Source organism: Notothenia coriiceps, unplaced genomic scaffold (assembly GCF_000735185.1).
Source record: "Notothenia coriiceps isolate Sejong01 unplaced genomic scaffold, NC01 NC01_scaffold00017070, whole genome shotgun sequence".
Classification (NCBI taxonomy): domain Eukaryota; kingdom Metazoa; phylum Chordata; class Actinopteri; order Perciformes; family Nototheniidae; genus Notothenia; species Notothenia coriiceps.
Window position 1 is genome coordinate 216,788 of NW_011349771.1, and position 12,494 is coordinate 229,281.

Genomic DNA, 12,494 nt, shown 5'->3' on the forward strand with positions numbered 1-12,494 from the left:
TCAAATTTGACCCACTTATGGAAGCTTGGGGTAGAAATACAAAAACTACAATCTCTTAAAATGTAAATTAAAAAATTTGAATGGCATGATATCCAAAACATGTTTTTTGAGGAATAGCTGGAATATGAAATGATAAAAAAATGTAATTGCAAAGATACTTCAAGAAAACCACCTCACCAGGTCAAAAAAGACCCACTTATGCATCTAAGGGTTAAAACTTAAAATGTGTGTTAACTGACTCTTTCACTGTTGTTTCTTTTACTTTAGGACGACCTTAACACTATTGATATGGAGGACGACAAGAGGGACCTCATTTCCAGAGAAATTAGTAAATTTCGAGACACCCACAAGGTAAAGTGGCTTCTTTAATTTTGTAGTTGACATTACAGGTTTTGGACAGCAGCTGCTCACATAGTTCACTCCTAGAGCTTGCACATTTAGTCGACACATTTGCCAAGCTTTCCTTGATCTCATTAACATGCATACTTCGCTGCAAATTGGCAACGCATACAATTTATTCCACCAACCATCTTAATTTGCCCCACATATATAAAATGTTACATATTCACTGTTCAAACACCAGGAGATAGGCCCACAGCTAGTGTTTTTGCCACCTTTCTGGGGCCTGATTTGACACCTGTGACCAAAGTAGTGAAACTATAGGTGTAACTATTATAGATCCATTCTTCATTCATCACACAAATGCATGGAGACGATGTAAAGTTACTTAAAAGCTAATCTATTCATTAAACCCCACCATTATGATAGTGATCATATGGTGACTAAAGCAAGATGAATCTCAGAGCTTTGGAAAAAGTTGCGAGGATAGGATGTAAGTATCAGCCTTTATTTACTATATACATATACTGGGCGTCCCCCTCTTGAGGACTTGCATAGGGGCAACTGTACTACACTTTTGTGTGAGTGGGTCAGGGTTACCATGCTCTTTGTTGAGCCATATGAGACATATGTATAAAACAGCTTTTCCCAACCTTTCACCTTAATTCTGTGAGATTATTGGTGGTGTCCCGAAAGTTTAAGTTGGTGAACCTGTGCGAGTCCTCTGTACATGATGGTCTGTCTTAATGGTGTTCATGTTGAAGCACAAGGACTCCTGTCAATAACCACTGCAGTGACTTTGGCTGTAGCTTTTATAATGCTATTGTGGGGGGCGCCCTCTCCACAGCAGCACGCTGATCTGAAGACTGACGAGGTACGTGCTCTCTGTGTGGGTTATTGTGTGACTTCTTTCCTACATCTCCTTCTCTCCATCACTGTCTTAGCTCTCTGCCTTAGCTAGATCACTGAGTTCTTATTTTCATTTCATCTGTACAGGATGAGAGTCAATACAACGTCCATGTTTTCTATCTAACAAAGAGTTGAACAATTAAACCAAAACGGAAAAAAGAGCAGAAGTTGACACAAAACATAGAACCGTTTCCTCTTTTCCAACTCATTTATCTTGCTTTTAAGAGTAACATTTATAACATCCGCCGCTGTTTAAAAATAGACAACGATCAAAAACGGTTAGACGCTTATAGCCAAATAGTATTTATTTAGCAAGCCCTGGTAGAGACTCTACAAAGGTAAGTAAAAAGACAGAGAACAGATGCATCATTTACAGGATTTATGCTACAGTCAAGGCACATACGTTAATATACTTACCCTGAACTAATGTTTTTGTGTAACACTTATCTTTAGTTGCATTACACCCAAGGCTTTCAGATGTGTCAGTGTTATTCCCCGAGGACCAGCTGACTGCCTGGAGCTTCATACAGTATGACTGTAATGATTTGACTGTTCCAAATACTCCAAGTTTAGTAGTTTGTATCGAGTACTCTCATTCTGGGTCTGATTGTGTTTTTAATTTGAAACACATTACACTCAAAGCCTTGTGTGTAATGCCTATGAAGGCAGACTTAGTATGTGTGTGTGTCTGTGTGTGTGTGTGCGCGTGCGTGCGTTGAAATGTAATCAGTCATGATGATCCGCTGAAGGCTTCTCCAGGGGTAAGACCGCTTCTACAATTTCCTTTTTATCTTTGCAGAAATGTATCTGATGTTCAATGTGTTATTTCTTGATAACCGAATGCTATATTGAAGTAAAAGGTGGATGATGATGATGATGATGATGATGCTTAAGCAAGACAGAATCCCATAACGTTTTTCCTTGTATACGTGTGACCTGCTTTCCTCCCAGGCCTAACTTAAAAGGCTTGTAGGGGCAGCGAAGAGCTGAATCCATAGTTCAACACCTGTAAGTCACAAACAACTAGTTCACCAAACGACTGACGCCTGTTTTCTGTTTTTTGTTTTCACTGTTCTGAGCGGAGGACTCTTAAGAAGAGAAAAAGCTTTGTCTTTTGCAGCGCCTTTTTCGTTATGAATGCCTCGAGTTGAACGTGTTCCACAGATCTTTTTGACCATTAAAGTGGTTTCCAGTTCCATTCCCGCTAAAGTATAGTTTATACTGCAAGTGTAAAGCAGCAGCAGCAGGCCCACTGTTCTGCTTCAGATGGACGGGGAAGTGTCTCTCTGCGAGGGAGAGCTTTTTGATCCTTCCCGGTTCCCCCTGTTAATTTCTTTACAAGCTTTGCACTCATTATTTTAGGGCATGTTCCAGTAAGAAATCTTTCTAAATCTGGAAACCACTTGATCTGTGCACCGTAGAACGTAGACTGCAAAGACTCACCGGATCTTCTGTGGTGTCGGCTGAACCTGTGTGTGTTTTGCTCTGCAGAAACTAGAAGAAGAGAAGGACAAGAGGGAGAAGGAGCGGCTGGAGTTTGAGCGGGAACGCAGGGATCGGGAAAAAGAGCGGGAGCGGGAAAGAGAGCGACGGGACCGCGAGAGGGAGAAGGAACGAGAGAGGGAACAGGAGAGGGAAAAACAGCGAGAGCGGGAGAGAGACAGAGATAAAGACCGCGAGCGACGGCCCCGAGAGAGAGAGCGAGAAAGAGACTGGGAGAGGGACAGGACCCGGGACATGACCCGAGACATGACCCGGGACATGACCCGGGACATGACCCGGGACATGACCCCCGAACGCAGCCGATCCAGGTGAGGGGAAAACCTTCAGAATCAGAATACCTTTATTAGTCCCACGGAGGGGAAATGTGCGTAGTTACAGCAGGAAAAAGAGCCACAGACAGCTTAATGTTACATATGTTAAATATGTGACATGCATTTAAAAAAAAGTAATAAGTTATGATATAATAAAAAGTTACATAATTTAAAAAAATACACATCCTGTAACAGTTCTTAGGATTTAGCAGCCAGGTATATATTACACAGTTATTAACGGCATTTATATATTGCACATCGTTTGTTGGTATTTAGCAGCAATGGGTGACATAGTCTGTGGTGTGTGTGTGTGTGTGTGTGTGGGGGGGGGTCTACTAGGGGTAGTGCTGGTTGTATAGTCTGACCGCTGCAGGAAGGAAAGACCTGCGGTATCTCTCCGTGAGACAGCGGGGGTGTAGCAGCATGTCGCTGAAGCAGCTGCACAGTGCTTGATGGTCATCTTCCCGTCTCTTCTCATGTGTATCGGTTCCACTTTAGATTCAATGATAATATATTCTTATCTTTTTTATTTTTTCTCCAGAGAGGTTAGTCGAGACAGAGACAAGAAACGAGACCAAGAAGATGAAGAGGAGGCGTATGACCGCAGGAAGCTGGAGAGGAAACTCAGAGACAAGGAAGCGGCCTATCAGGAGGTAGGAAATCATAGGGAATAAATCACTCCTACTTGGTCCTTTCTAAACGTCAATTACTGGGAACCCTTGCACTTTCATTAGAGTAACAACATGTGTATTACTCATGTTCCTTGATGTGATGGAGCATACTTTTTTGTTGTGACGGCAGCGACTAAAAAACTGGGAGCTCAGAGAGAGGAAGAAGGCTCGGGATTACGCCAAGGAGGCCGAGAGGGACGATGAGCGCAGACGAGAAATGGTGAGAGTTCGTTGAAAGACCACTGATGTTTCAACCTCTGACATTCGCTACTGAATACAGTTTCTTTCATATCACTGTCTATTTATTTACAGAATGTATTTGATGATACAGTTTAGGGATGCCAGCAATTATTCGATTTTTCGAATATTCGTTACAGTCTCCATAATCGAAAATTATTTTTAAAATTCGATTTTATTTATATATTTTTTTATTATTATTTATGTTTTTATTTTTTTTCCTGGCTTAGTTTCAACCAAAATATAATGCTAATAATAGTATTAATAATTGCAAATGGGCATTGGTCACACCACCAGTTTGTTTTACTGTAAACTTGGAGGAAGCCAGCAGCGCAGGCTGCGCAGAGTGCAGACTGCTGCTGCCTGCTACACACCGACCCCCCCCCCTCTCCGTCAAACGTGCGATTGATTTATTGGCGATATACAGAACAGTGAGAACAACAGAACTAAAGATGAAAAAAGTGGCACGTTCAAAGAAGAGTTCCTCGTGGAACTACTTAGAACTGACAAGTGCAAATGAAGTAAAATGCATGTCTCTAATAATAATATCGATTAATATTCGCCAGGGCTGTCCGATTTTTCGAATTTGATCCTGGTCAGTTTCTGGCATCCCTAATACAGTTACAACTTAGACATGGCCTTCATTAAGGAGCTTAAAGGTAGGGTAGGTAATTCACTTCAGAAACACTTTTTGTTATATTCCATGGAATGCTCTTAACATCCCGATAGCAATGAATACATGAAATGCTTTGACAATAAATAAATACATAAACAAATCTCATCCAAAGTCATCTGTGGAAGCCGTAGTGCTGTAAAAAGCACGCCAGCTAAAATAACTGGATGGCCAACCTGCCTGTCAGCCTTCCATCTGTGCACAAACTTATCTCGTGCCCTCATTGGTCATGATGGAAGGCTGACAGGCAGGTTGGCCATCCAGTTATTTTAGCTGGCGTGCTTTTTACAGCACTANAAGTGTCGATCTTTGATAAACTATAACATTAAAAAAGGTTAAAATATTAAACTTTGTAAAAAAAAATGTAAAACTTTTTTTTGCAACAACTTGTATAGTTACAAGTTTGTGCAAAGGCAATAAGACTACATGGGAGTGTCATAAGGTCATATGAAACTTTAGTTTATGAGTAGAGAAGATGACAACTAGGATGAGTATCGGTGATAGTTAGGTACGCGGCCATACTAGTTCAAACTATCAGGATATACGGGTTTACCGGATTGGAAGTGTATATAAACATTATCGCCAGGAAAACTCAGGAACTTTTCGGGATACGTTTCAACTACAGGGAACACTAATGATCACAATAATAATAGACCTGTCCATAGTAGTACAAACCGCACATGGATGAATAGAAAAGACGATACACAGTGAAAGCTAGCCAACACACAGGTGACACTGACTAGCTACTGCCGCTGTCAACTCCTAGCTCTTCAGTCTACCAAGGATCTCTAAGGTATCCTATACGGAACGCCCAGACTCAAACTAGATGAATAAGCATAGGAGCCCATCTTTATGTCTTGGAGAAGGAGAAAGAGAGGTAGATTTATTGTCTAAGAAACCTAGACCGTCATATCAGGTTTTGTACAAACAACTCAAAAGTTATCGACCGTAGATACTAGACTATTTTTCTACATTAAATGTAGACTATGCACTCTTCTTGGTAAGTCCCCAGACTTTTTGTCCGTGATAATAGCGTAAGAACTCCCCCCAATACTGACTGGAACAGTTGACTGAGAAAGTGACAACAAAGACAAATGAATCCGCTGGAATGTGACAGCTATACACCTCGATCTGATCTCCGTAGGGTGAGAAGAGGTGTCTTGAATCAATTTAGAGCTCTAGTAAGGTGTTCAGCATTACACCGAGAAATTAAAACAGCAACGTAAGGTCCAAAACCTGTGTCGAGACGCGAGTGATCAGAGTGTATGGATCTCGACGTGTAAACTTCGTTGCGCAGTGTAGACATAGAGAGTACACACACGGGGAGGGGTGACGGGACGGGTGGCCGAGTCTTTGGCGCACCAAAGGTACTCGTATTTTGTATGGGTGTGATTGGGTTGTCAACTCGGTGCTAGGGAAGTTGTCGGGAGTAAAGGGGGCCTGGGCTGTACTGCGCGTCGCTAGACAGCATAACACGCTGAAGTGAACTGCCCGCAACGGGGCTGCCGGCGGAGGGGGAGCCGTGAGAAGAAGGGCGAGGGCGCGGCGGCGGATTGTTTAAGGTGTACAGACCAATGTACGGTCATGTGTTGTCCTTGGCTCAAGTTTGCGTCCATCTCCCCAAAACTTTTCTACCTTTGTCTGTCTTAACGATGTCGTTTGCCTAAGTATGCAAAGTCAGACATACACTTAGTCAAGGGAATGGCGTTCGTCGACACGACTAGTCTACAGACTTCGAAAGAGACTGAGTACGAAGGGCGTTTGTGACATCCACCACCCAGGCGACAAGGCTAACAAAGAAACTGAGCAATACGGAAAATACGTAACCTCCGAATGACTAGTGTGAACGGATCTTCCGTAAATGAGAAACTTCCCCAGTACTGCGGTACACCCGTAACCCTACGTAAACTGGGAGGCAACTAGCGGTGTTCTTTTGTAAGGTAACAATGTCATTTCTGTTCTCCCATGAAAAATAATCAAATGAACATACATTAGTCTCTACCAGCGCGCAATTACTTTCGATTGATAGTGCACGTAAGTTTTTTCATTATATAATGGACAAGAAGCCGAATGAGAGATGGTCGCAAGAGCGTCCTCAAAAAACCTGCATAACTCTAACGAGAGGGGCTGTAGCCGCCACGACGAAATATTTTCATTGCTGGTCATTGCGCTACAGCCCGTTACAGATGATTGACATCCACACATATATGCACTTATACCTTTCAATTGCGCAATGTCCAAGAGGAGCAAATGGCTGTTTTCATTATAATAATGGTCATGCGCAAATGTGGGTTGAGACTAACAATTATGGTGTATGACATGAGACATTTACACACATTGAAGTGTAAAAGTAAACAATGAGACACTTCCCGACGTTGTAAAGTAGAGATTATTATCAAACAAATTTGACACCAAATGTATTGCATCTGATTCACTTGCCTTCGTGACAGGAAGAGTGGTAAGTAAAACCCTGTCGCACTCTCAATAGACTCGCTGCGCGCGCCGCGGGCGTTTTCGACTCCCCCGAGGTCCATCCCGTTGTCGCCGCCAAATTACTCCCCGCTCCTTGTAAGACCGAACACTTCGCCCGTTGGACTACCTTTCTTGTTACTTCGGGAATGGCTAGCCATAAATCCACAAAGTGGTGAGTAACTAATGTAAGACAGAATAAATAGGGCGCACAAGCGAAAAATGTGACATATATCAGACGAAGTGACCAGTGAGCGTTGTAAATCCGAACAAAAAAATGGAACGTAATATATGAGAGATATCACCTGCAAATAGCGTAAGACTGTAACCAAATAAACTCACACTTACGACAAGAAGAAAAGAAAAAGAAGGCGTTTTACCAAGAATAGAACTGGTTTGATGTCAAACCGAGAGTGGTTGGAAGTCGTATAAAGTCCGAGCTGTAATGTTATAGTTTTATAAAGTCGCGGAAAAGCGCGTACTACCCGTTGTACAAGTTCGAGAAAAGGATGCTAGAATTCGTCAAAAAATTTGAAAGAAAAAATTATACACCCACCATACCGTTGACTTCAATGCGTGTAGACGGAGAACTCCCCCCGACTTCCCTGTTTTTGAAAGATTTTACAGACCCGGTAATGTCCGGTCCAAGCAATTTAAGGTCGCGGACTGAGAAGCAGCCATCGTCGTCGCGTCGACGCTAGTGGAAAGACACACATCATTTAGGACGGTTTCGCGCACTGGGAGTAACAGCGGCGTTCCACTGGTGGTTTTCGTGTGGAGGTCGCTGCGAGGGTCCCAGCCGACTGGGTACACGTACGTTACCGTACAGAGAATGGCGTTATCGACGACTGCCGAAAAGTCTTGTTATCAATCGTCTCTACGATCTCGCAATGTATAAACATAAGTCTTGTTCTTTAACCTTTCCTGGAAGGAAATCCCAGGCGTACAGGTACCTCTTGGAAACAGAGCCCACCCAGAGTGTGTTCCACAAACTATTGCACGCAGCGAGTTGCGTTTGTATGTCTCACCGACTCAATAATGGTCGCACCAGAGCGCGAGAGAAAAAAGACCTCTGCCAAGATGACGAAGTTGTACAACGGTGTACGTAACGCATATGTAATAACCACCAACACACTTTGCAAACGTCAATTTATAAAGAGCTCGAAAAGTTCACAAAAAAGAAGTTATAAAAGAAAGGAATTAGTCGAAGTAAGTCGATGATGAATGGAAATTATATGAGTCTTTCGTCAATATACGATTATTTCCCGACCGAATAGAGTTTAGAGTTTTCCGGCCAACGCATCCGTAACTAACAAAACTCATGGATACTTGGGCGAGCATAAGATACAAGGACAAAAGAAGTCAAACACTAAAACGAACCAGCTTGTGTAAAACATTCACGAAACCCTATTTCGCAGTCATTTACGTTACATTGGCGGACAGTTAACTATAGATTTTGAGCGGAACGCGGTATGAACAGCGATGCCTCTTTGGTCGCAACCTTATGAATGCCAAAATAAGATAACTCCTCAACTCCGAATCGCTGAAGAATCAAACAATGCAATGGAAAAAAATTGGAAAAGAAACATTATCATCGAACGAAGTGATAAAAAGAGAGTACAAATGTAAGAAAAAATCGTCTTGCAGTAACGTTACGTAAACTCGACATCGTTAACGAGACTAAGGTTTAGTAAGTGAAAAGACGCAAAGAGGGATCTACAGCGTGTGTGAAGAACAAAACAACATCGTATGTATTTTCGTCGAGTCCCTGTACAGTGATTATGTTACATTTTTCGTCTTTCACATGTCACAATGTCGACGGCGATATCTGCCATCGTAAATAACAAAGGATGAGACCAATGACAGAACTCGTGAAAAACACACCAGAGAGAGAGGAGAAAAATCATCATCATACACCAATAACAACTCTAGGGAGAGCGCGGATTCCATAATTAACCGGTATGATGTGCATGGACATGTATACTGTTATGTGCGATGCGCGAACTCAGACACTTAACGACAAGGACCAAAGTGTGTTACTGAACACAAGTGTGACGCTACTCAGAGTGTACACTTGAATGCGAGAAACTTATCACGCTACCAAGTTGGAGCGAGAGCGCAATAAATGTAACTCTTCCTGGGACGTTATTTGGGACGATACTCTACAAAGGGTGCACACACTGGAAAACGATATTTGACACTGGGACGAAAACCTCCATTCCATGAAATTCAGATCCGAAAACGAGGTCACGCCCTCACGCGGCAACTGAATTATGGTTATTTTGGGAGGTCAAATAATGAAGAAGCGAAACTACACAAGCCATGTAACACACCAGATCGAATCATTGCATTGCGTGTAATTTCCTATATTGTTTCGATGGTAAAAGTTTATCAATCGGATTCGATCGTAACTCTCCGGGATGGCATGGCCCTGTTAATAATCATTCGATTGTAATCGGCTATTGACGGCCACAAGGAGATTTCTTCCTGAGTGAAATCGCCCGGGCCTATACCAAACCTATGTTGTAGTTTGCAGGCAAATAGTTATGATCCTAATCACCGCATGTTTACCTGTGTGTGTCGAGAGCGTCCCAATAGATTATACTTTAGAAACATTGCAGGCACAAACCTAATCGTGCGACCGATCAGTTCCCGGAGAGCCTTTGTAAGTGCGTCGCGAGATGCGGTGTGAGCTTTCCGCTTTCGCCGAACAATACACCTTAGTTGCGGCCGCCTGCACGCCCGCCTCGAGCTGTTCAGTATAATCATGACAGTACATTCCATCCTATCTATCGCGAAACAACTAGGTTAACACCTAAAAGGGGGCAGTGTCCGTCGTACATCTATTCTGTAACGTATCCCAACATCTCCATGTTATGTCAATTTTATTTGGTTAGGTTTAGTACACTTATAGAGTAGTTTAGTAGCGTTTTGAGGAAGTAATCGCCTGATTCCCACCATTTTCTTTGTATTACTAAATATTATACAAATGATTTTTCTTAACCAAAATGACAAAAATGGCATAAAAACACATTATTCTAATACGGGTCCTTTTTGAGCCACTTATGGACGAGTGTGGGGTCCAGCCACTCGTGCTTCTAAGGGTTAAGAAGACAGAGACAGGAATACATTCCATTTGGCGTACCTCTTCTTTTTTCTCCTTTCTTCTCTTTCGTCGTTGGGAGTCCTCGTCCTGTGAAGGCGCGTTGAGTTCGGAAGCATATTCCTGCATCAGTCCGTCGATAGCACCTTTGGTGATCTGATCCTTCTTCTTCGTCTCCTCGTCTAGAACCTCTTCCTCATCATCTCCTCCATCTTCCGGCTTCTTGGTCTGCCAGTACAGGAAACATCTTAGTTTAGTTTCAATTGTTCCGCCTTTGTTCTAAAGCTTAATAAATCTGAGACGTGGAAAGCCATTCAGAGATCTGAAACAGCAACTAAATGTATTCTTGAGGCAATGATGATTATACCCCATTCGCAGTCTTTTTCTTGGCCTTCCACTCGTCCAGCTGAGCTTTAGTCTTGGCATCCACCTTCACCAACAGACTTTTGTCTCCAATATTCAAGTCATGAAGCAGCCGCAGTGCTCGCAACGTGGACTCTGGCTCCTTGTACTCACAAAACCCAAAGGCTGCAAAAGATTTGAAGCAAGTTAATCTGTGTTCATGTGTGGTTTAATGAGATAACAAATACAAATAACCCCAAGTTAGCCACGATTCAAAGTATTTCCGGACCGAATGAAGCTAGATCTGTCTATTGTGCATTACCTTGAAGCTTGCCAGAGGCTCCCTGGACTCTCTTCCAGCTCAGTACAATTCCACACTTCTGTAACATGAGTACAAAAGGGAAGAGTTAAAAACCCAGGTAGAAGGGGGTTAAAAATATGAAAAGAAAATGCTACAGCAAAAGATTCATAGTTTCAGTTGTATGTGAAAATCAGTTCCTTACCGCAAGCAGCTGTCTGATCAGCATGTCTGAAGCTTTCTCTGATATGTTCCCCACAAACACTGTGGTGGTGGGTCCGCTGTTCTCATTGTTTTCTTTGACTCGCATTATGTCCTTTTTATGCATTGGAGGCTTACTGATCACTTGCATAGAAGGCATCATTATTGAAGGGGTCATGATGCCCATGTGCATTGGGATCATTTGACCTCCTGCAACAGCAAGAAAACATACATTTAAAGTAGAGACAAAGAGGTCTTTTTTATATAGTTTACTGTATTGTAATCAGAGATGGGGTCGTTACTGAAAAAAAGTAATATATTACATTTAAAAAAAGTAATATATTACTTTACTTCGTTACTCTCTACCAGCGTTTCCGCCAGGAGTATTTTGGAGTATTGAAGATTGTTTCCCCGACATCGGCGGTGCCTGCTTATAAAAGTAACGAAGTAACGCGTGTCGGGCAATGTTAGTAACTGTAGTGTGATTACTGAATTATGAAATTAACGCGTTACATTACTCCGTTACCGACAAAAGTAATATTATTACAGTAACGCGTTACACCCAACTCTGATTGTAATACAATACTGTATCTGTAAATGTGTGTAACTTCCAACATTTTCATTTGTCTATCTGTAAGGCTGCAACATCTATTCTAATAATAGTTTGTTTAAAACTGTGTTTACCATAACAGTAGATAAAGTGAAAGAGGATGTCATTGACATTCATTTTGGGACAGGTGAGAGCATACCTGAGGCGAAGCCAGCAAACTGAGGGGGCATCCCAGGAGGGGGCAACAGCGGCCGGTTTAAATGAGGGGGGAAGGACATTCTGGTTGTGAGCGGGACCAACCTGATGAAAGAACAATGAAGCCCATTAACAATCTATTTAATGTTTCACATCATTATTTTACATTCTGGTCTTATTTATCGTATTCTATTTACATGTATATAGCCTCCTGCATTCACTTGGTCACTCGCAACATTTAGCTTGTTTTATTTTATTGACATATATACTCTATAGTGGACTTCATCCGCATTACTTGAACATTGGTCTTATTTAGTGTGAATGCTGTTCTTCTTTTCTTTATTCTTCCGCAAAATATTATTATTTGACCAAAAAGTTTGGCTCTCAATAACTTCAGCATACTTTCAGCTACAGAAACCATTACAATGTCAAAATATTCAGCCTTTTCAGCACATGATGGGAAACTTTCAACTTTTTTAAATATTAAGATTTTTTAAACTCTTCTTTTAATATGGAACTAAATGGATGGCAAATGAATTAAGCAAAATGCCTCTTGAGGGCATGAAGTGACAAAAACTTTCAAAATGTCTGCATTAAGGCCCATTGTAAATTCAGCCTGATCTTTCCTCAGAGCAGCAGCTGCACACTTTTAGTAAATCTGCCAAAAGATGCCACCTTATTGACCCGAAAGTA

At 42.0% G+C, this 12,494-nt stretch overlaps 1 protein-coding gene across 1 annotated transcript in view; it reads left to right on the top strand.

The window, feature by feature from the left end:
• The window catches only part of rbm25b (RNA binding motif protein 25b), an 18,875-nt gene that overhangs the window by 342 nt on the left and 6,039 nt on the right, over positions 1-12,494 (top strand). Inside the window, exons 2-5 of the mRNA XM_010776530.1 lie at positions 268-351; positions 2,740-3,059; positions 3,604-3,715; positions 3,864-3,953. Coding sequence (XP_010774832.1) covers positions 268-351; positions 2,740-3,059; positions 3,604-3,715; positions 3,864-3,953 — 606 coding nt within the window. The remainder of the gene's footprint in view (positions 1-267; positions 352-2,739; positions 3,060-3,603; positions 3,716-3,863; positions 3,954-12,494) is intronic.